The following is a 25,882-nucleotide window of genomic DNA, read 5'->3' as shown; positions in this document are numbered from 1 at the left end:
CACCTACCGTCTTACTTGGGTTTCTCTTACCTTGGACGTGGGGTATCTCTTCACGGATGCTCCAGCAAAGCGAAGCCGCTGCTCCTTACCTTGGACAAGGCTTATCTCCTCACAGCCGCCCCTCCTGACCTTGAATGAGGAGTAGCTCCTCTTGGCCCTCCTGCGCCCACACAGCTACCGCTCCTTGGATTTGGGGTTGCTCCTCTCGGCTGCTGCCCCTGACCTCAGGTGTGCGGTAGCTCATTTCGGCCACTGCCCCTAACCTCAGACATGGGGTAGCTCCTCTAGGCTGTTCCTGTGCCAATGCAGCCTGGCATTCTCAGTCGCTGCCCCTGACCTTGGGTGAGGGGTAGCTCCTCTTGGCCATGCTTCTGTGCTCTATAGGACTTCCTAAATCAGAATTTCCAACTGAAAGACTTGGTTATCTATATCAGTGTTTCTCAAAATTTTTGATCTGAGGAGTCCTTACAAACTTAAAAACTATGGAGGACCTCAAAGAGCTTTATTTATGTGGGTTATGGTTATTTGTATTTAACATATTAGAAATTAAAATTCATAAATTTTAATTATCTATTATTTCATTTAAAGTAATAACAAATCCATTGAAATTACCATAAATTGCATTTTTATGAAAAAAATTATTCTCAAAAATTTAGTGAGTGGTAATATTTTACATTTTCCCCAACCTCTCTGATGTCTGCCTTAATAGAAGACAGCTGGATTCTTATATCTGCTTCTGCATTCAGTCTGTTAACTATTAATATAAGTTATTTTGCCTGAAGTATAGGGAGAAAATTTGGCCCCTCCTAGATCTGTAATTACAAAACAAAGGACCTCACAAACCCTCAAGAATCTTTAGACTACTCTTTGAGAATCACTGATCTGTATATTTAAGTCCCCTAGTGATTCCTACGGAGAAGGCAATGGCACCCCACTCCAGTACTCTTGTCTGGAAAATCCCATGGATGGAGGAGCCTGCCCATGATGTAGGCTGCAGTCCATGGGGTCACGAAGAGTCGGACACGACTGAGCAACTTCCCTTTCACTTTTCACTTTTAAGCATTGGAGAAGGAAATGGCAACCCACTCCAGTATTCTTGTCTGGAGAATCCCAGGGACGGGGGAGCCTAGTGGTCTGCCGTCTATGGGGTCGCACAGAGTTGGACATGACTGAAGCGACTTAGCAGCCACAGCAGCAGTGATTCCTATCATGAAAATAGGTGGCAAACACTGCATTAGTTCATGTGAGATGTTATGAAACTTCATTTGTCTCTAGCCCTCAGCTCCAGACTGTTTCAGATAAGGTATTCTCTGGTCTGTCTCTGTAGATAAACCTTCCTCATGTTTTACTAAGACCTACCCTCTGTCCATGGGGTCTCATAAAAGAGTCAGATATGACTTAGCAACTTAACAACAACAGCAACTAAACAACAATAACAAGCAATCTAGCAATTGCTTCCTAGCAATTTTTTAAAATATTGCTTAATTTGGCCTTTTTCTTTTAAAGAAAACATGTTTTTTCCATTTTAACAATTTTTAAGTGTATAATTCTGGGGCATTAATTATAGTCACTCAAGGTAATGCTGAAAACCCTTCAAGTTAGCTTCAACAGTATGTGAACCAAGAACTTCCAGATGTACAAGCTGGATTTTTAGAAAAGGCAGAGAAACCAGTGATAAAATTGCCAACATCCATTGACTCATAGAAAAAGCAAGGGAATACCAGAAAAAACATCTACTTCTGCTTCATTGACTAAGCTAAAGCTGTTGACTGTGTGGATCACAACAAACTGTGAAAAATTCTTAAAGAGATGGGACTACCAGACCACCCTACCTGCCTCCCAAGAAACCTGTATGCAGGTCAAGAAGCAACAGTTAGAACTGGACATGAAAAAATGGACTGGTTCAAAATTCGAAAAGCAGTACGCCAAGGCTGTATATTGTCACCTTGCTTATTTAACTTATATGCAGAGTACATCATGCAAAATGCCAAGCTAGATGAATCACAAGCTGGAATTAAGATGGCCAGGAGAAATATCAGTAACCTCAGATATGCAGATGATACCACTCTAATGGCAGAAAGCAAAAAGGAACTAAAGAGTCTCTTGATGAGGGTGAAAGAGGAGAGTGAAAAAGCTGGCTTAAAACTCAACGTTCAAAAAACAAAGATCATGGCATCTGGTTCTATCACTTCATGGCAGATAAATAGGGGAAAAGTGGAAACAGTAACAGATTTTATTTTTGGGGGCTCCAAAATCACTCTCGATGGTGACTGCAGACACGAAATTAAAAGATGCTTGCTTCTTGGAAGAAAAGCTATGACAAACTTAGACAGCGTATTAAAAAGCAGAGATGTCACTTTGCCAGCAAAGGTCCGTATAGTCAAAGCTCTGGTTTTTCCAGTAGTCATGTACAAATGTGAGAGTTGGACCATAAAGAAGTCTGAGTGCCACAGAATTGATGCTTTCAAGTTATAATACTTGAGCAGACACTTGACAGTCTGTTGGACAGCAAGGAGATGAAACCAGTCAATCCTAAAGGAAAGCAACGCTGAATATTCATTAGAAGGACTGATGCTGAAGCTCCAATACTTTGGCCACCTGACAGGAACAGCCAACTCATTGGAAAAGACCCTGATTCTGAGAAAGATAGAGGGCAGGAGAAGGGGACAACAGAGGATGAGATGGTTGGATGGCATCAGTGACTCAATGGACATGAATTTCAGCAAATTCTGGGCAACAGTGAAGAACAGGGATGCCTGGTGTGCTGCAGTCCATGGGGTCACAAAGGGTCAGATGCAACTTAACAACTGAACTTTGCTTTGTTGTTGTTCAGCTGCTAAGTCATGTCCGACTAACCTAAACAACAACAATTATAGTTACAATGTATAGAACCATCATCACTATCTATTTCTAAAAATTTCTAAAAATTTTCATCACCCCAAACAAAAACTCTGAAACCATTAAGCAATAAATCCTCATTACCTCCTCCTCCTCCTCCTAGCCTCCTAGCCACCATAATCTAATTTGTCCCTTTGGATTTTCCTATTTTGAACACTTCATATAAACAGAATCATAGAATATGTGGTGTTTTACGACTGGCTTCTTTCATGTAATAATGTTTTGAAGGTTCATCCATATTTTAGGATGTGTGAATACTGCATTTCTTTTTATAGCTAAATAGTATTCCATTGTACAGAATGTACCAATTTTGTTTATCCATTAATCAACTGATGGACAGTTGGGTTCTTTCAATTTTGAAAGAACTATTATGGACTATTATGAATAATGTTGCTATGAACATTTGTGTACAAGTTTTTCTGTATACACATGTTTTCATTTCTCATGAGTGTATACCTAGGAATAGAATTGCTGAGTTATATGGTACATCTATGGTCAAGCATTTGAGAAACTGCCGCATTCCCACCAACAATATGGGGGTTCCAGTTCATATCTTCACTACCACTTTTTATTTTCCATCTTTTTTATTGTAGCAATCCTAGTGGTTGTGAAATTGTATCTCACTGTAGTTTTGATTTGCATTTTACTAATGATGACTAATGATGTTGAGCATCTTTTCATGTGCTTATTGGCCATTTGTATATCTTCCTTGGAGAAATGTCTATTAGATTATCCGTCCATTTTTAGTAGAGTTTTATGTATCTTTATTATTGAATTATGAGATTTCTTTATGTATTCTGTACACAAGTAAATGGTATGAGGTAGAGATTCTTTGACATGTGTATGCTAAGTGTCATGGCTACATATGTTGAAAAGACTATTCTTTCCCCATGAATAGTCTTGGCACTTTTGTGGATAATCAACTAATCATAGACGTATGAGTTTACTTCTCCATTCTCAATTTTATCCATTGATGTATATGTCTATCCTTATGCTAGTACCACACAGTCATAATTACTGTAGATTTGTAGTAAATTTTTAAATCATGATATAAGAGTCCTCCACTTTGTCCTTTTTCAAGCCTTTTTGGCTATTCTGGGTCCCTTGCAATTCCATAAGAATTTTAGGATCAGCTTGTAAATTTTTACAAAGAAACCATCTGAGATTTTGATAGAGATTATACTGAATCCGTAGATCAATTTGGGGTTGTTGCCATCAATCAAGATGGTGTTGCCATCTTAACAATATTAAGTCTTCCAGTCCCTGACCATGGGATGTCTTTCCATTTATTTAGGTCTCCTTTAATCTTTTTCAAGCAGGCCTTAGACTCATTCATTTTTCCTTTCCTCCTCTTTCAAAGAGTGTTCCTCTGGCTCTGAAAGTTATGTCCTTTCTCTGCACACTCAATCCCAGCTCATTCACACAGCTTTTCCCTTTCAATATGTCCAAATTTCTCTAGTTCTGAAAGAACTTCCTAGACATACATGTAACGGAGAAGGCAATGGCACCCCATTCCAGTACTATTGCCTGGAAAATCCCATGGACGGAGGAGCCTGGTAGGCTGCAGTCCATGGCATCTCGAAGAGTTGGACACGACTGAGCAACTTCCCTTTCACTTTTCACTTTCATGCATTGGAGAAGGAAATGGCAACCCACTCCAGTGTTTTTGCCTGGAGAATCCCAGGGCGGGGGAGCCTGGTGGGCTGCCGTCTATGGGGTCACAAAGAGTCGGACATGACTGAAATGACTTAGCAGTAGCAGTAGACATACATGTAAAGGATGGAATCATGAAGGAAAACATCAAGAAGTTTATAAACTGTTAAATATTTTTAAATTAATAAAATTAAAGGTAATAAAAACTGGGAAAATGTTTTCCAGAAAAATTTTAAAAGTTACTATCATTAATATACTGACTATAGGACCTATACAAATATATCACAAAAACACCAAGCTTCCAATAAAATATGGGCAAATAAAACATATAGTTAGTTCACAAAAGGAGATAGCAACTTGTAAAAAATACAAACATACTTCAACCTCACAAAGTATTAATGAGATGCAAAACAATGAAATGTATTTTCCTTATGAAATTAAGAAAGTTTAGAAACATAATAATACTTAAAACCAATGAAGATGCAGAGAATGAGGCTCTGTCATATACTGGGAAAATGCTAATGATGCAACTTGATAATATAAATTCAGAACTTTAAACTTTTTCATGCTTTTTGACCCAGTAATTCTACTTCTAATAATGCAATTGATGTTCTCTGCAACATATTTATAAAACAAAAAGAAAAGAAAAAGAAAACCAACTTTCCAACAATAGAAGAATGGCTACAGATATGGTACATTATTATGATCAATCATTATGCAGTCCATTTAAAACTAGGTTGATGAAATTCTAATGACATAGAGACATTCTCAGGATAATTTAAAGGGAAAAGCAGAATATGCAATTGTATTACACAACTGATGATCTCAGTGATCTCAATTATGTATATATACATACATACAAACATATGAATAGAAAAAATAATAGCGATATTAATAATTGAGCCAAAATAATGAGCTCTTGTCTCTGAGCAGCTTCTTATTATCTTTATCTTCTATATTTTTCTGTATTTTTTTTAACTTTTCTACAGTGGGCATGTATAATTATCTATAATGCCTTGAGGCCATTATAGTATTTAATAAGTCCCCCATCAATGGGCTCTTGCTTCTAGTCTTCTGCTGTTATGACCAACAACTCAAGTGAATATACTTAAACATTTATCTTTGTGTATGTATGTGAGTGTATCTGTAAGATAAATTTCTAAAGGTGAAATGTTCTGGGACAAATGCAATGGGCATTTAAATTTTAATAGATAGTACCAAATGATCCTTCATCAAAGTTGTACCAATTTATACTACCACCAATAATTTATGAGGGTGCCTGTTTCCCCAGAACTTTATCAACAAAATCGACAATTGTTTTATCTTTGCCAATGAAATATAAATGAAAATTATATTTGTTTAGCTCATTTGCATTTTATGACTCAGATAAAGTGACTTCCTATTTGTTTAAAAACCATTTGGATTTCTTCAACCTCTTTATTTAAAAAAAAAAAAAGAAAGACTGACACCCATAGAGGGTAATATATTTAAGGGCACATGCCTAATTAGTGACAGAATCAAAACTGGCTCCATAATTTACTGAACATGAATCCTAGACTCTTTGTATCACATCATTTTGTCTCTACTTGTATCACAAATTACCACCTGATCATACACTGCTCCAGTGTGCTCTCTTCATATCAGGATCATCAGCTCTATCTTCCCAAATGGGTTGCAAGAAGAGCCATAAAAGTAAAAGAAGGGGTTTTGCAGATGGCAGACTTGAATTTGCAAACTGTATGTTGCACAATCTTCTGTGATCCTTTAGCAAGGCTCAGTTACCTCATCTACAAAAAGGTGGCAATAATACAGGACTAAATGACAACATGGGTGTAAATAACTGAGGATAGTGCCTGGCACAAAGATACTTCATAAGTTGGACACACACACATACACAGGTTTCTTAATGCCAGGATCCAGACCAGCAAGTTCTCTATAATTTTTTTATCATACCTGACACAGTACTTAGTAGGTGCTAATGAATTTTCGTGAACTTGAGGGGGCCTCTAGTGTAATAGAGGTTGAAAAAGCAGAGAGAAATCCTATTTTCTTGTAGTCTGCTATCCTCTTGCCCAGAAGTCTATTGTTTGTCCCCATACTCAGTGATTGACTGCACAGTAATGACTGAAAACCTTGTAGCTAACTGACATAGAAAACAATCACCAGTTTCCCCTCTCCCCACACTACTCCTCAAGGCAAATATAGATGGGGAGGGTAGAAGTCCTAGGCTAATAAGGCCAAGTCTTCTGGTGGTTTTGATAACTTTTAGGAGTTTAGTGGCGAATGTACTATATGAGCTGCTGCTATATGGTAGGAAGCAACCTAAGGAAATGTAACATGGTCAGATTTGTGTTTAAATAAGATCATTCTGGCATTGAAACGTGTATATTATCATATGTGAAATGAATCACCAGTCCAGGTTCGATGCATGATATAGGATGCTTGGGGCTGGTGCACTGGGATGGCCCAGAGGGATGGTATGGGGACGGAGGTGGGAGGGGGCTTCAGGATGGGGAACACGTGTACACCCGTGGCAGATTCATGTTGATGTATGGCAAAACCAATACAATATTGTAAAGTAATTAGCCTCCAATTAAAATAAATAAATTTATATTAAAAAATAAATAAATAAGATCATTCTGACTGCAGTGTGGAAGACGGATTGTATGGATGGGGAAACAAACTAAGAGGCTACTGTACTTATAGCATTAGGAAGGGATCAGGGTTGGGGAGCTGGAGGTCAAAGGTATAGGATAAAGAGGGGATGATGATGGATGGAGCCAAATCTCTAAGGAGTAAGGAGAACCTTGGCTCCATAGCACAGGTGGAAGAATACATTTATTGGCAGAAGGGAGACACTAATATTGAAACTCAAGAGAAGGGGGAAGGATAGGTAATTTTGTGAAAGGGACTGGGCGGAAAGGAGATTGTGAGGTTTTTGACTTGATGCTTTTGTCATTCAAAGAGAACTAGGAGGCAAGGTTATCTCCTTGAACCTGGAGAAGAAGATAGTAGGCAGCTGATTAGGGACACTTAGAAGGGTTTCTAGACAGCTGAATTTAGAGATTGTAACTTTGTTGCAGCTCCAGTCCATAGAATTGTGGTCTTTTCTTTTTAGGATATCATGGGTTGCTGTCAAGAAAGTATCATCTGTGGAGGAGTAGGAGCAGAAAGCATATTGCTGAGGAAGCTAAGGAATGAAGAGAAGGGTGAGGGGAACCGAAGGCAGCAAGTACAGACCACACTTTTGAGAGGTTTAGCAGAAAAGAGAACAGAGATAAGGCCATGGCTTGAGAAAGAAGCAAATAAAAGATACTTTTTGTTTATTTTTAGGTAGGAGAGACTCTGAGATCTAAAAAAGATGCCATGAATGTACTCTAATGGAGGTCATATAACGTAGTGTTTAAGAGCCCAGGCAACTCAGTCATCTTCGTATATGCTTAATCCTTACTAACCACTTGTGTTATTTCATTTCCTTGGGTTGTTTTTTCCATTTCCCTTGGTATATCAATGTCTTTGTTAATGGTTTCTAAGAACTCATTTACAACCATTTGTTAACCATTTGTCATGCAAAGTGAATGTAATACCATATTCTATTGCCATCAACTTACTATGGTCCTTTGAACATGGATGGACCTAGAGAGTGTCATACCGAGTGTGAAGTAAGTCAGACAGAGAAGGAGAAATATCATGACATCCCTTTCCCTTATATGTAGAATCTAAAAGGAAATGATACAAAAGTAGCAAATGTGAAAGAGCCCTTTCTCCTACCAAGGCTGAGATTCTGACCTTATTGCAGAGGGTATAGTTGTCACCTACTGGATGGTAGAGAAATTCACTGAGGTGCTACAGTCAGGGTAGGGAGGCAAGAAATCACCTCATGGGGTACCTGTGAGACTTGCTGGGTGGTTGGTTGTGGTTGGGATTCTGGCACCCACTGGCTGCCATGTACTGCAGCAGGAGGAAAGCCACATCAGAACAAAGATGAGAAGCACTTTCCTCCTGCAGTGGTCCTCCAATGCTCCTTACTGATGAAACATTATGACAGCTGCAAAGGAGAAATGTTTATAGGGTCTAGCTCCACAAAGCAGGGCGGGGAAGGGTGGATTTGAGCTGAGAAGAAATAAACTGATAGCTGGAACATGTATCAAAAGAAATTCCTTTAAATTAAAGGTTCTAATTAAGTTCTGGCTAATCAAATCTTTGGGTTTCCCAGGTGACTCAGTGTTTAAGAAACCACCTGCCAAGCATTAGACGTGGGTTTGATACTGCCTGGGCAATCCCATGGACCGAGGAGCCTGTCAAGCTACAGTCTATGGGTCACAAAAAAGACATGACTTAGCAACTAAACAACAATAATCAAAGCTTTACAATGCCAAGTTCTCACCAAGCTGTGGTATACCCATCAGAAACACCTAGGAATTTGCAAAACTGCAAGGCATATCATCAGTTAAGCAACTTATATATGTTAAAAATTTTACTATGGTGCTTTGTATTTTGGTTGTGTTATTAAAATATAGTCATGTGTTTGGGGGGGGGGGGAAGCACAGGCTCTGTAGCAATCAGTGCCTGGGTTCAAATTCTGGCTTTGCCATTTACTTAAACTTAAGTCAGTTAACCTCTCTCTGCCTCAATTTTCTCAATGGAAAAATGGGGGAAATTACAGTACCTATCTCAGGTTTCTTGCAAGTAATAAATGAGATAATGTTTGTAGAAAACTTACAATAGTAATTAGAGTATAGTAAGTACTTGATAAGTATTAAATATTATTATTATTTAAGCAAAAGGCACATGCAGGATATGATTGGGTTTGTTTTGATTTTGGAAAACCTTTATCCTTATCATAAAAGTGATATATATGTTTTTTTAAAGTATCTTTTGAAGACTTTTTTTTTTTGCTACAGAAAAATCAGAAAATAAAGATTTAACAAAAAGAAGAAAACAAAACAATGGTATCTTTATTTCGTATCATCATTAACATTCTGGTGTACATTGTTCTGGAGGTTTTTCTATTCATCCAATAATAGTTTTCAAATGTATTTTGGTATGTGTCTTCACATACAACATGGTGATCAGCCAACTACTTTGACTGAGCTTTTGAGCTTTGTGTTTGAGGTAGCTAGGGTTAATTACCCTAATACACATGCTCACTTCATTTTCTTCAACCCCCTATACACACACCCAGAGAAGGCCAGACTCACTGTACTCTGCACCAGCCCTGGTTTTGGGGAGCCCAATACATGAGAGAGAGACCTAGACTCTCCATTTGTCTGAAAGGAATGCAGAGCTCAGACACCTTCCTTGAGGCTCTGGTTCTAGAAATTATCACCTTCTGATTCTCCTGTGCAGAATGCAGATACTCTAGCTCTGACTGACCAGATTCAGAGTCCTCTTGTTCCTCAAAGTGTGGTCTCTGAAACAGCAGAATCAACATCACCTGCTAGCTTGTTAGAAATGCAAATTCTTGGACCCTACCCTATACCTACTCTATCAGAATCTAAAGTTTAATGAGCTTCTTGGGTGATTTGCACATATATTAAAGTTTGAGAAGCACAGGTCCTTTCAATGTGAGGAATGAAGATTTACCTAAATGTTCTTGAACACTAGAAATTTCAAGAACATTCTCACCAAAATACTCACCGTTCCTTACACCATTCTGCCTCATGGAACAGGCTGAGCTTTGTGGGTTAACAATAGGCCCAACGCCTTTCTTGGGATTCCAGTACATAGCATTCAAACTTTAAACATCTTTGTGATCAAACTCAGTAGCCAGTACCAGGGAAAAGACTTCTCTGGTCCTAAGAGAAGATTCAATTTTTTCTCAATAGACAGTGTCAAAATGTCTATTCTCCTCTCAGAAGAGAGAAATTTGTGTCATCTGGCTAATGTGGGCCATGCAATCAGGGAACAAGTTCCCACCAGTAGGTATAAAGGCATAGCTTTTGTGGGATGTTTCTGCCCCTGGTTTCTATATAACAGCCTAAGTCAGAAATGAGTAACTTCTATCAAGGATCACTCACCCACTGATGTTGATTAAATAGGTAATATCTAAAGGGGCTCATGAATGGAAAGCAATCTTTTTCAGTGCAATAAACTATATAACTTATTTCTTTTTAAAAACTATAAACAGGGACTTCCCTGGTGGTGCAGTGGTTGGGAATCTGCCTTCTAATACAGGGGACTTGTGTTCCATCCCTTGTCGGGGAACTGAGATCCCACATGCTATAGGGCAACTAAGCCCACGAGCCACAACCACTAAGGCTGTGTGCCACAACTAGAGAGAAGCCTGCATGTGGCAATGAAAGATCCAGCATGCTGCAACTAAGACCTGACAGTGAAAAAATACATAAATATTTTAAAATAAAACATAGAAAATATGATCTTATTCCATAAACATAATAGACAATTACAAGGTGTGTTTCAGTCCTTTGTTATGGCCAATTAAAAATAGGGACAGAAGTCAGGAAAAGAGAAGAGAGACTAAAGAAGGGGAAGGAGAAAGACAAAAAGACCCAAACCAAAAGGCAGAGAAATAGACATGCATATACACTTAGGGACACGGAAACAAAATTTGATATTAACATTGTTGTAATTTTCTCAGGTGATATATGACCACCAAGATATTCACACACTGATTCATCAAATATATATTTCACACCTTTTCTGTGTCAGGTGCTGAGGATATTAAATTGAGTAAAATATACAGGGTTCTGCCCTTAAAGAGCTCACACATCTAGCAGGGGAGCAAGCCATTAATCAAGTAATCACACAAATAACCATTGGTATTAGTTTCCTATTTCAGTTGTAACAAATCACCACTAATTTAGTGGCTTACAACATGTGTTTATTATCTTACAGTTCTGTAGATAGAAGTCTGATGCAGGTCTCACTGGGCTAAAAATCATGGTGTCAGCAGAGCTGTATTCCCTTTTGGAAATTCTAGGTAAGAATTCTTTTCCTTATCCTTTCCCAGCACCGCCAAGGAAAAGGCCACCCACATCCCTTGCCTCCATCTTCAAAGTCAGCAGCACTGCATCTCTCTGAACCTCTAGTCACACTTGCCTGTAACTCTCCCTCTGCTTCCCTCTTCCACTTTTAAGGACACTTGTGATTACACTGGGCCCACCAGATAATTCAGGAGACTCTCACATTTCAAGATCAGTTGATTAGCAAACAATTCCTGTAATCTTAATTCTCCTTTGCCATGTAACAACATATTCACAGGTTCTGGGATAGGAGCTGAACATCTTTCAGTTCAGTTCAGTCGCTCAGTCATGTCCGACTCTTTGCAACTCCATGAATTGCAGCACGCCAGGCCTCCCTGTCCATCACCAACTCCCGGAGTTCACTCAGACTCACATCCATCGAATCTGTGATGCCATCCAGCCATCTCATCCTCTGTCGTCCCCTTCTCCTCCTGCCCCCAATCCCTCCCAGCATCAGAGTCTTTTCCAATGAGTCAACTCTTCGCATGAGGTGGCCAAAGTACTGGACTTTCACCTTTAGCATCATTCCTTCCAAAGAAATCCCAGGGCTGATATCCTTTAGAATGGACTGGTTGGATCTCCTTGCAGTCCAAGGGACTCTCAAGAGTCTTCTCCAACACCACAGTTCAAAAGCATCAGTTTTTCGGTGCTCAGCTTTCTTCACAGTCCAAATCTCACATCCATACATGACCACTGGAAAAACCACAGCCTTGACTAGACGGACCTTTGTTGGCAAAGTAATGTCTCTGCTTTTCAATATGCTATCTAGGTTGGTCATAATTTTTCTTCCAAGGAGTAAGTGTCTTTTAATTTCATGGCTGCAGTCACCATCTGCAGTGATTTTGGAGCACCCAAAAATAAAGTCTGACACTGTTTCCACTGTTTCCCTGTCTATTTGCCATGAAGTGATGGGACCAGATGCCATGATCTTCACTTTCTGAATGTTGAACTTTAAGCCAACTTTTCACTCTCCTCTTTCACTTTCATCAAGAGGCTTTTTAGTTCCTCTTCACTTTCTGCCATAAGGGTGGTGTCATCTGCATATCTGAGGTTATTGATATTTCTCCGGGCAATCTTGATTCCAGCTTGTGCTTCTTCCAGCCCAGCGTTTCTCATGATGTACTCTGCATATAAGTTAAATAAGCAGGGTGATAATATACAGCCTTGACATACTCCTTTACCTATTTGGAACCAGTCTGTTGTTCCATGTCCAGTTCTAACTGTTGCTTCCTGACCTGCATACAGGTTTCTCAAGGGGCAGGTCAGGTGGTCTGGTATTCCCATCTCTTTCAGAATTATCCTACCATACTATTATTATTTATGTATTCCAGAAACTATTGGCTTAAATGAGACTTTGACCTTCTGTGCACAAGTACAGAAGCATGGCATTTCCTAGAACTATCCTATTCTGAATTCTGTTCTTTGCTGCTTACACGTGTTTGTGTTTGCTGTTTCCTCTGAGATACCCTTCTCTTTAATCTCTACATGTCCATATTCTAGCTCATTTAAGTCCTTGCTTGAATGGTACCTACACTTTATCAGGTGGAAAAAATGAAAAGTAAACTTAGTTCAGAATAGTTCTATCTTTAGGATTCTCAGTTGGTGCCTTAAAGAACTTGTAAGGAAGCCACTGTATTAAAAATGAATTCGGGTATCTTGAAACATATTTCAAAATACTCACACTGGATTTTTCAGACACTTCTATTTGGATCACAGAAGGAAATGTGAGGATAAAGCCAAACTCTCTAGGCACCACTGAAGAGACACAGAAGGAAGTACTTTGAAAACAAGCTTGTTTAATGGCAAAAGCAGAATCAGATACATGCTCTTGTCTACCTCTTCCAGTTAGTCATGTGACACTGAGTGAATAATTTAATTATTTAAAACCTATTTCCTCATCGGTAAAACAGGATAGTGACTAGTCATAGTACCTGACACATAACAGGCATTCAATAAATCTTTATTGCTGTGTGAAAGAAGATTCAGTGAGGTGAACTAGCTTGTACAACTTTATAAATCTAGAATGAGACCCCCAAATTCTAGCATATTAAAATCATTTTGCTGTTTTAGTTCTCTGAAAATATGTAAACTACTTATCATCCTTATGGCATATCTCTATACTCAATAATCATTAGTTGCCCCTCTCCTGACAGACGTCACTACACTAACACAGAGCTTTCTGTTTTGTTTCCTTGTGAATACAGCAGCATTTCTCATTTGAAACAGAGGATTTTGAAGTACTTGGTACATCAATTTACCTCATCTGAGGAAGGCTGAATTATTCCATCTTTGACGCTGAAGGATGCGGAGATCCAGAAAGCAGAACAGTGCTTCTAGATCCTATTGGTCTTAACTGTGCTGAGTGTGGTGAAAAAAGAAAAATAAATACCCCAGTTTACAGTTACCACACAGGAATTTGTTTCCCTGTCATTTTGGTCCACATACCCCTCTATCTTCCACAAACGGTTTTCATTTTAAAGTTGAGTTCAGAACAATTATTATTATTTTTTTTGATCCACAGAATTAGTTTAATAGATTGCCAAGCTGATGGGAAACACTGCACTGGGCTTGCATTGAACAATAATATCTTTTGGTTTTAAATGCTGGATTCTGTTTAGCTTTAAATATATTTTATTTTTTAATTTTACAATATTGTATTGGTTTTGCCATATGTCAACATGAATCTGCCACAGGTATACACGTGTTCCCCATCCTGAACCCTCCTCCCTCCTCCCTCCCCGTACCATCCCTCTGGGTCGTCCCAGTGCACCAGCCCCAAGCATCCAGTATCATGCATTGAACCTGGACTGGCGACTCATTTCATATATGATATTATATATGTTTCAATGCCATTCTCCCAAATCATCCCACCCTCTCCCTCTCCCACAGAGTCCATAAGACTGTTCTATACATCAGTGTCTCTTTTGCTGCCTCGTATACAGGGTTATTGTTACCATCTTTCTAAATTCCATATATATGCGTTAGTATACTGTATAGGTGTTTTTCTTTCTGGCTTACTTCACTCTGCATAATAGGCTCCAGTTTCTGAAAATTTGCTTATTGTGGTCAGGCATATTGAAAAAAAAAAATGAATTGGGATACCTGTGTAATAGGGGGCACCTGAACAGAGTGGAATGAAGTGGAATAGAAGCTAGAAGATATAGGTGCCCTTGTGTATCTCTTTCCCTCTCTGGACCTTTATTTTCTGACTATAGAGGGATAGTCTACAGGGTCTCTAAGACCCGTACCATCTCTAGAATTGTATGATTTTATAAGCCTCCCCTACAAATACACACATATACACACACACAATGAGGTATTAGAATATAGAGGGATGTATGGGTGGTGAAATGATAGTTTGGAGAAGGGGAAAAAATCACAGGCAGGTACGTTTGAGCTTAGCACATCCAGTAGAGTGTGGAAGATGTGCAAAGAGAGGGCGGAAACACATAATAAAAGGTTTACTTTGCTAAGGATAGGGTCCAAGCAAGCCTGTATCACTAAAGCCTTTGAAGGCCAACCTCCATGTTTTATTATTGAAAACCTACCAAGAACTGAGAATGAACTAACAAGACTGCAAATGATTATATTAACCACTTTTTTTTTCCCCATTGAAATGTATTCAGCGAACTAGACACAAGCTTCTACTTGCTTTGCTACTGGCATGTAGGAACAAGCAGCTACAAAGAAAATAATCACCCTTTCACTCTTCTGTTAGCTTTTGTAGTTTTCATCACAAGAATAAACCATTATAAAACCTACATCTCAAAACATGTCATATGTGTTGTCACATAAGAGTCAATAGAAGACAATATTGCCTTCTACTTACTATAAACCTTATCCAGACCAGACAATTTGAATATTGGCCTAACTTGGGCTTCAGAGTTATGAACAATCAAATGGGAGGCTACCAATTATTTGCTTAAAAGTTGACTTAACAAAAGTGGATTTATATTTACCTTGATGTTTTGTCATGTATATAACCCAATCAAGCAACCAAGCTGTAAGAATCAGATCCTTAAACATGTTTTTTCATTTTCTGCAGAGTTCCAGAATAAGAAACAGTGCTCTGAGTGCCCCTGGGCAAAAGATAAAGGAGGTTACAGCTTGTAGAAGTAGTAATTAGAGCCAATTACAACTTGACTTACCTGCTTTGTCATTAAAATGCCTGTCAGACCTCTCATTTTTCTAAACAGAGGAAAAGAAAAGGCATAGCTTAATGGGGGAGGGCTAGCTAAAGGGAAGGGATTTCCAATTCTGTTCAAACTTACTGTGTAACCTTAGACAAACACATTGCCTTTTGGCTTCAAACTGTGGTTTTCTCATGTCTAAACCCTAAGAGCTGAAAAAGACCTCAAGAAATCACCTGGTTGGGCCTCCTGCATTCAAGAAAGTTAAGGTATTATTAAAGTCCTATTTTCCAAATGAGACATGAAAGACTCAGATAATTTGACTATAATTTATCTTCTGCCTCCTAAGTGCAATAGATTTGGTCTTTTAGCTTAACTGTCATGAGAAAAATGTAGTTATTCTCCTCACTTTTTTCATATGTGGTATACAGGTTAACACATAATAACCACAAATTACTTTGAAAATGCGAAGGGAAGCTTGTGAATGTAACATTACCAACAGAGATACTAGCCCTTGGACTAGATGGGTCTCAAGAAAAAGTAACAAGAATGGATTTAGCCCTTTGAAGATTAACTTGAGGAAGAAGCAGAATTATACTTAGTTTAGTTAAATGGACCAAACTTACTTTCTGCAAATATGTATACAGGATAGTTAGAAATAATGAAAAATTGTGAAACAGGAACGCCACTATGGATTTTCCACTAGGTTTGAGAAAGTGAACACGGAGTAAGTGAAGTTTTGCATGTAAAGTCAGAAATCCTGAACAAAGCAGACTCCATGGGGAAGGGTAAAAGGTTTTTCTCACAATTTAAGAAGTTCACTGTTCTATACAACTTCTAATGATTTTGCCTTTTGTCCTTAAAATTGTTAGTAGTCTGGTCACTGAATGCTTAATTACCTATCTTCCTGTCTGCAGTCTTTCTTCACGTTACATTCTAAACCATTCAAATTAACCCTGCCCAAATCACTGTCTTTACCTGCTACTTTGAACACATCAGCTGCCTCACAATCCCTTGTTATCCTCTGTATTGAATTACCCATTCAGGATTTCAAGACCCTCCATCAATCCACTCCAACTTAGTCTCTTCCTGATCCTTCTCTACCTTTGTTCCTTTTCATACACTTTCTCCTCATATACCTGAAACAAACCCCATCCTTGCATATGTCATCTTTCTTCACCTTTACTGAAAATCAACATATATTTGATGTGAGGTCTGCAGGGAGGGAGCCAAGTCTATTTAATAAAGGAGATTGGCGCCAAGCTGCCCCTCCCTGTTTCTATCAGGGAGGAGAAGTGAGGGCATAATGTTCAGGAGCAGAATGTGGAATAATGCTGCTGGGTAGAGACTGCTTGAAATATGGGGCAGTTCTGAATATTAAGAGGCTCTTCAGTATTTTAGGATTCTCCCATCCTTTCATTCCTTCAATTAAAGCTTTATCTTTATTGTTTTTAACAAAGGCCTCAATTGATATGCTGCTTTCCTTGTCACACCTCCCTTGGTGAAGGTATGCAGTGGTCACTATTAGATCCCTAGACTGAGGGGAAGAGTGATTCCCATAGTTAGTGAAGTGGGCATAATGTATCAGGAAGGTTATTCCAAAGAGAGGGTGGCAGTGTATATGTAAAGAAATTTTATGTCAGCACATATTCTTGAGGAGTAAAACTCTTAGGCAGGGGCAAGAAGGACCATTCTTTTATTAGATCCAACATGAGTGATGTGGGCAGTTTGGTTCCTGACAGATATTAAGCTTAGAAACAGTATATATTTTGGATTTTTAATTTTTATTCACTTCCATATAACAGCATATATAAAATGTTGCACAGACAAAAAGCATTTCTGAAACTTGGTCACTCCTTTTAGATTGGCACAGATTACATATTTAAAAAAAAATCAATGGTGGAAGAATTTTCATCTCTTTTAAGGCTAGATTTGATTTGGAGATAGCCAAAAGTCACTTGAGACTAAGTCTGGTGAAACATGGTGGGGAATAACCTGAATGTAGTTGTTAGTGAAATAAACATGTAAAAGGATGACCTATTTTACTGTTAAAACATCGCACAACATGCCACCCTCAAAGGAAAATTTTTACTGGGATATTTAACTGTTCTGAAAGTTTTGTTTAGGGTACAGAAATACGTATCTGGTTTTATGATATTAGAGGGAGAATGGGCATAGCTAAGGGAAGACTGCAAAATATTCAGCTTCTTTGGAGGCCAGGTGATAATTTCCATCAACCTGCTAGTGCTTCAGGATGGTAAGCAGCTTTCGTATCAACTGTGGAGTGGTAGGTCTGCTCGACTTAAATGAGTGACACAGCTGTTGGGAAGCAGGAAATGGTGCTGGATTACACACAGACAACCAAAACTAACAAACACACACAGGCTTCCTGGTATGTAAATTATTTTTGAGGTTTGAGATCTCCTTTTACAGAATTTAGTATAGAACAGATTCAAAAACCAAACTCCTTGACCTCCCAATATTAAATAACTAAATGTGCAAAAGAACCACCATTAAATAGCACATAAAAAGCTATACATTTTCTATGAAACATTATGTGCACAGATTTTCAAAGCTGTGAAAATGCAATAAAGAGCACAACACATTTTGGTCACTTTATTAAATGACATTAAATAGTTTAAGTTTCAACTACTAAACAGCACTTTGAATGGTGAAAACACAGATAGTATTATTGTCATACTTGAATGCTTTTCTTTAAAAACACAATTCCAGTCCTTATGTATATTACAAAACAGCCTTAAAGGAAGAAGTGACATCTTTTCTACAGTACTTAAGATACTCAATACGGAACTGAAAAGCAGTCTAACAGAAACAAAGGCAAGTCTTCACAGCTGTATGATTTCAGCAGCCAAAGCTGGATGATGGACTGAAACATTACTATACAACTGGGACAAAACATATACAATATCACAATACTAAGCAAAAACGCTTTACACCCGAAGAAATAAAACAGGTTACAAAATGTGGAGAATTTAGCAGGCAAAACTGTATTACAAGCAACATTTTAAATCATTTTTTAAGCCATTGCAACTATTTAAAACATCTAAAACAAATATAAAAATGAGCCTTTTAGTATCTTATTGACATGATTTTATATTTAAATATTTGTTAAAGCTTGATGTTATACTCAAAGTACATATTATGTAGCTAAAATGTCAAGTGAAGATTGTATGCAAACTGATCCAAGTTTTATCCCAAACTATTTCCAATTAACCTTTCTATGTATTATTCTTTAAGTCATAGTTTCATTCATTATGAAAAAGGTTTAGAAGGTTGCCTAAAATTTTGACGTCTATGTCTTTGAGCAAGTAATCAGACCATGGTGAAAGTTCCCAGGTTGAGTAAATCAGGTTTAAAGTATTCTGGACTTGTAGAAATACCAACTGATAACAGCTGGCCAGAGTATACTGTCTTCAAATATTTATTTCACAAATCTTGTCTTTTTCATTTCTTCTAAAGTAAAAACACATCCCCCTAGTGAAATAAATTTGATTATATGGCTGGCATAATATCCAAATATGGGAACGTGGAGGGTGGATCCACCAAACCTCAAAATTCTATATGACAAACTTAGTACTCTTGAATGTTCTACCACTAGTTCTTTCAAGATAAAAGTGGACATCTCTTAATCGTCCAAACAACTCAAAACAGTTTTAGCTAATGTTAAACTCATTCTAACTCAGTGATACCTAGAGCAAATCCTCCACCCAGCTTTTTTTTTTTTTTTTTTTGGAATTTGTTAGCTATTTCCACTACATGTTACATCGCCATCTCAAAAATGGTTTCGCCATGTTGAGTTGACTCTCATAGTCTAACAATCTTTTTCTTTAAGAAACTCAAGCAACCAAATTGTACATGAATAAGCATACAGGTCATTTTTACAAGCCTGGATTAAGAAAAACGACAATGTAAAACCTCATAAAAGGGCATTAGATGAATTTTGATTAGAAAATTGCCTCATAGATCTAAACTAAAAAAAAAATTGAACTTTAAAACAGAATTTATGTAAGAAAATACAGTTGGGGAAAAACAACATACTGATGAGAGAAAAGAAGAGGAAGAGCATAGAAGCCAGTGATCCTTATCTTTAGGAGGAATTACTTCACAATACTGACAGTACTGGGAATTGTTTTAAAGCACATTCCCCATGTGAACTTAAAGTCAGCAATGGTTCTGCCATTTTGATGGTGTTTATAAAACAGGGTGTGAAGCTAACAACCACAACGTCATCCTTAACCTCCTAAAATGCTAGAACTTGATTTTGTTAGTCCACATCCCACTGCCAGCAACAGGATGAAGCACTAGCACTGGCACCAAGCAGTTAAGAGATGTGCCTTATATTAGTGCCAGGAGAGAGAAAATTCAAGTGTGGAAGATAATCCACGACCCTGAAATTTTACCAGTAATTATTTCAGCACATATAACTGAAAATAAAAATGGCAGAAAAAGACTAAAGAAGAAAAAGAATTCTCTTCTTAGGCTATACTTAAGGCTGTTTATACAATGCTAAGATAACTGTAAGACTCCTCCAAGTTTTAGAGCAGTAGTATTTAACAATATTGCACACAATTCTGTGTCAAAGATAACCAACCCTTAATTTCTAACTTTCAGTCACAGAGATGATATAGCAGGAGCCCAGTTTCAGACTTCAGTCAAAAGAACATTAAAACCATTTCAATCACTTTAGTCAAGAAATGGATAAGTACAAAAGTATTCCATAACTTGAGGAATCAACTCTAAGAACTCAGCTGTGTGTCTTTATATGTAAAGAATGAATATATAAATCAGTATTCTTTCATAAATTCATTAATTTATGACAATTTTATGGTCACTAAAAGCAGGCATAAAAATTTAGAGAGGAAACCTGTGGAGTTGTTACTGTTATGGAAGGACTTGTTTTCACTGAAAACAATTTGAAAGATCTTCTGTACTCAATGTGTGTAAGAAGATTCTAGGCAATATCACTGACAAATGTCAGGAAGAAATGGTATGCCCTATTAAAAAAAATTTAAAACTAATATGGAAGATTGGCATTTAAGGGGACCAAACTATTTATACAGTTGAGTTCTGTTAAGTCATTGATTCCTAAAAAAATAAAAGATCTTTCTATGATTTTAACAATCTTTTAAGCTTTTAGTGCAAAATCACATTGATTTCCCTGGGGAAGGTCCTGGATTTTTGCTTCTCATTGGGGGTGGCGCACGTTGTAATGGTGGTGGCTGCATACCACCAGCCACCGACTGATACATTCCTCTCATATCAATCTGCTGGTAGTTAGAAGGATTCATGATTAAATTTGGAGGCTTTGGCATCATGAGGTGACCCAGTGTTGCTTGTTGATAAGTCATTTGCTGCTGCTGCTGCTGATTGTACTGTTGCTGGAGCCTTCGGTTCATAAGTATTCGCTGAACACAGCTGATTAACTAAGGAGAGAAAAGAGAGCTGTTACAAGTGCATGACCTGTCTCAAAGAGGCAGTATCAAATTTTGAGTTAAAATCAATTTGTTAAGGGGGTAGCATACCAAAAGAAAAACATATTATTGTTATCACCATTACTAATTTGATGGCATTCACAGGACCATTACTGTAGAAACTAGTTAGTAACACCATTTAGGGCTAAATTCTCTTAATGACTTGACTATTGTAGTGCAAGCAGCATTTAAATTGGTTGCTATAGTAACCTGTCCTGCACTGTGATTAGTCTCAAGTATTAGTTACAGCAGTTTTTTGTCAAGTCTCTTTCTTTGTCCTTCTTTTGAATATTTCACATGATGACAGACAAACACTTTTAGTGACAAACACCAAAGGGAAAAGGCACTTGCAGTGGGAGTAATTCCTACCTGCCTACCTAGAATGTAGATTCTCAGATTTCCTAAGATAATTTAAAACCACATAATTCTACAGTGCTTTCTAAGTAAAATTCATGCCACAGAAATTGATTCCCTGGTGTCAAGAGCTGAAATTTCCCAGTGCAAGGTAGATGGCTGCCAAACAACCATGCTAACAAAGATAATCATGGATTCTGGAATATGTTAGCCTTATAAAGAATTACATAATTTAGTAGGAACCTGTGTCATGTATCATTTATAGCTCCACTTGTTATCTCAAATTAAATATATTAAAAAGTATACTTATTTGTGGAAGTTGTTTAAAAATAGTAAATGTGGTAAGAAAAGTCTGGCAAAAATTCCTTTCTAGATGTCCAGAATATACAAAAGTGAAATTATATGGAAGAGATGCTATGTAAACTTCAAGGAGATTCATTTGGGAAGCTGTTGCTCCTTTGCAACAAAAGATATTACCTTTATTTGACATTACTAGGTTTATGAATAAAATTTCTTCTGGGAATAACCAATGACCATCCATCCAACCACATGTGGGAACAGATATCAACACAGATGTCACACAAACTCGTTATTATAAATTCAAGAAAATTAAACATAACCTAGAGATACTCTGAATTCTTACCATCTGTTGTTTTGTCAACACGTCATTGTAGATTGCCTCTCTTCGTTTGACATCAAGCTCCTGGCTGGCTTGTCTACTTAATGCTAATGCCTGTACCTGGGCCTCTGAGAGATTCATGTTTTCCTTCCACTGGAAGAAAAATTTCTATTTATTCCTTATTGCAGTAGAATTGAAGAAAATAAAATATTTATGGTCCTTAAAGATATTCAGGATTTTTAAAGTTTTCTTTCCCCCTTTTCCTTTAATCTTTTCTAAAGAAGACAATGATGTAAAAGCAAGGTACTAAACTGTCCACTGTTGTACAAGGGTTAGCTATGCCTAGAGAAAAACTATTTGGATTTAATTCATGCAACTGGTAATTAAAATATGTTTATATAAACAACACATACATTTCCATGATTAACTGATTTCCCAATTCTTCAATTGTACATTTCTCTTTTGTACCAACATCTTGATAAAACTGAGATATATAGCTTGGCACTATTATACAGTTCACTAGTGTTTTACTGTTGTAAATCAAGTTATAAGAATTACGGTCTTTCCCCCACAGAAGTAGTGAAGCAAAAAACAAAAATCAGAATGAATGGTGGGAATAAGAATTGCAAGTTGGTATAAGACAATTGCCAATTAACTTACTACAGCTGAAATTATATCTTCAAGAGGCTGAATCCTCACTGCTGTCACACTGTTTGTTGCTTCCACAACTTTTTCTCTTCCTTGATTAATGAGGTCCTAGAAGAATGCAAGAAATATCTTTATCAGGGCACATAAAAAGACAGCTTAGTTTTAAAAGTATAGGGAGCCTTTCTCTTGCCAATTTACAACATGTGGCCTTAAAAATCTTTAATTGAAAAGTACAGCAAAATTCAGCATCAATAAAATGGAGTAAAACTCATCAGTGAGGGTCTTGTTAGGAAGATAAAAATTGGGTTCTATTGTACCAATAATTTAATAATTTAAATGACTCCATAAGCACATTTTAAAAAGAATATCACATATTCAATTACATTATTTAATTACTGGTATATTAAAACCTAGTCTTTCTTATTTAACTCATCATTGATCCTATTTTTAAATTATTTCATAATACTGTACATTATCATACACTTAAAGTAGCATCTTCACTGCTTTAGAATGTAGATCAATGTGTGTATTTATCCCACTTTCAAACATTAAGTAATTTGCTTATTCAAAATATTTTATAACTGAAGAAAGTGCTATTTCTCTAGCCAGTCAGCTACCCTATTGTTTCTTAATTAAAATAATTCAAACTATATTAATTCAAGGCCTGATTTCTTTGTGCTCTGAACAAACCACATTTTATTATAACTACGCTGGTTCAAAAAGGTCAACAAACAAAAGAAAAATTTCTTGGTCTATTCAGAGGTAATCTTTTGGGGAATGTGATATTCCTGCATAGGAAACCCTCAACAACAAGGCATTTGAAATTGCCTTTAATTCAAGGCAAAATACTTTCGTACTTCACAACTTACCTCCAGCTGTTGATTACTCATTGCTGATAGGGCTCCCAAATTGAAAGGAATATAAGGAGTTTGAGAGTTAAAACTGACAGGGGGTAAATTGGTCCCAGTTGGTATGTTGAAACGCATGGTCAGTCCCTACAAACAAAAAATTATGCACTTTCCACATTGTGATTTAAAACGTGAAATTCTACATCACCTACTGGTTAAGAAAAAAACCCACATTCTCAGATCTAGGAAATTATTAACACTCTTCCACACACAAATAAAACACCCTTTTCATCTGAAACCAAGATCTTATTACACAGAAAGCTTTAACCCCTAAAGGTGTAGTCTTTTCTGATAATTTGCACAGTATGGGGCAACTCAGAGAATTCTGATGAGACTCCTAAAATCACAATGTTAAAGAAGTTTAGTACAATGAATTAGGAGTTTAAAATGGATTCGGGTATTAGGATAAGGTTTCCCATGCTCAGGCACATTTTTGCTCAAGTGAGGTGGTATTTAAAACAGAGGTGGAACTATTTTAAATAAAGTTGCTGCTGTAGATTGACATTAATGTCCAATAATGGAGTATTTTTGTGTTCTGATAATCGGTCAAAACTTTGAGTTTGGTACACAAGCTAAAGCAACATTTACCACTACCTCCAAACTCAAGTTCCTGTATGTCTGTTACTACAGTAAGGGTGTTGATGGAAGTTAAGTGATGCTAAATATACAGCTTCCCACTAATCTCTCAATTTAGCAAGTGCTAATCAGAAATGAGGTTACTACTCTTTAAAGGGAAACATTTTCTTCTCTCCTCTCCTTCGAGTCTACCACCAAAGGTAGCCAAAGCCCATAAACAGACACCCAAACTTGGGGGACTCTCTTCCTGAAGATTCACTATATTATTACTTTTTCCAAATGTGACCCTTTTCTTCCTCCACTGTTCTTTTAAATGACTAACAACAAAAACAACAACAAAAAGCATTTCAGATGAACTACCTTCTTCTCTGCTTCATATTCAGCCCAAGCTGCTTTTCTTTCTTCTTCAGTCAACTCTTCTTCTTCTTTGTGGTCCAAAAGAGAATCATGTTCATGATATCCTACAATGTGTTCTTTATGTATTTGAAGAAGTTCTGCAAGTATGGTGTCCTGTTTAGAAAGGTTGAAATAATAGTTATTTTCTCCCTCTGGATCATATCTCCATAGTTCTTTGACCTACTGTTAGTCTAGAAACTCGCTACTATACATATTTCTGATATATATGATAAATTACCTAGAAAACATTCACAATACATGCAATACCAGCCTCTTATGTAAGAATGTCATATTTATACAGCATGTTTTAGGGGTTCAATTTTTTAATGACTACTTTTCATCTTTCAAGCTTTCTTATTCCAACATTTTTCTAATTTTTTCCTATGCATTTTGTTTTGTGCTTTTTTCAAAGTTGAAAAAAAAAAGGCTAACGTAAGTCTGCTAAATTCATAGATGCTTTTGCTAAAAATCATGGCTATTCCTGTTCATAAATATTTAACACCTGTATTTATTTATTTTGCTGCACCAGGTCTCTTAGTTGCGGCATGCAGGATCTTTGATCTTCGCTGTAGCATGTGGCATCTTTATAGCTGCAGCATGAGAACTCTAAGTTGCAGCATGTGGGATCCAGTTTCCAGACAAGGGATTGAACCTGAGCCCCCTGCACTGGGAGCACCAGAGTCTTAGTCACTGAACCATCAGGGAAGTCCCTTAACAACTTTATTTTCATAATCACTCTACCTACCAACCACTATACTAACAAAATCCAAATCTAAATTAATCAAAATAGCTACAGAACAGTTTAACTGGAACATCAGTTCAGTTCAGTTCAGTCACTCAGGCATGTCCGACTCTGTGACCACATGAATCGCAGCACGCCAGGCCTCCCTGTCCATCACCAACTCCCAGAGTTCACTCAGACTCACGTCCATCGAGTCAGTGATGCCATCCAGCCATCTCATCCTCTGTCGACCCCTTCTCCTCCTGTCCCCAATCCCTCCCAGCATAAGAGTCTTTTCCAATCAATCAACTCTTCGCATGAGGTGGCCAAAGTACTGGAGTTTCAGCTTCAACATCAGTCCTTCCAAAGAACACCCAGGGCCAATCTCCTTCAGAATAGACTGGTTGGATCTCCTTGCAGTCCAAGGGACTCTCAAGAGTCTTCTCCAACACCACAGTTCAAAAGCATCAATTCTTCGGCACTCAGCCTTCTTCACAGTCC

The 25,882-nt window shown here is 37.5% G+C and overlaps 1 protein-coding gene across 6 annotated transcripts in view; it reads right to left on the bottom strand.

Annotated features, from left to right (window-relative positions):
• Positions 1-18,256: 18,256 nt before the first annotated feature.
• The window catches only part of ATRX (ATRX chromatin remodeler), a 285,985-nt gene continuing 278,359 nt past the window's right edge, over positions 18,257-25,882 (bottom strand). For all 6 annotated transcript variants that reach the window (XM_019955726.2, XM_019955722.2, XM_019955724.2 and 3 more), the window contains 5 exons: positions 24,625-24,774; positions 23,650-23,775; positions 22,793-22,888; positions 22,157-22,285; positions 18,257-21,111 (listed from right to left, as the gene is read on the bottom strand). In XM_019955726.2, coding sequence (XP_019811285.1) covers positions 20,833-21,111; positions 22,157-22,285; positions 22,793-22,888; positions 23,650-23,775; positions 24,625-24,774 — 780 coding nt within the window. In that variant the 3' untranslated portion in view covers positions 18,257-20,832. The remainder of the gene's footprint in view (positions 21,112-22,156; positions 22,286-22,792; positions 22,889-23,649; positions 23,776-24,624; positions 24,775-25,882) is intronic.

The sequence above is a fragment of the Bos indicus genome, chromosome X (assembly GCF_029378745.1).
Source record: "Bos indicus isolate NIAB-ARS_2022 breed Sahiwal x Tharparkar chromosome X, NIAB-ARS_B.indTharparkar_mat_pri_1.0, whole genome shotgun sequence".
Lineage (NCBI taxonomy): Eukaryota > Metazoa > Chordata > Mammalia > Artiodactyla > Bovidae > Bos > Bos indicus.
This window is presented reverse-complemented; position numbering and strand designations above follow the sequence as displayed.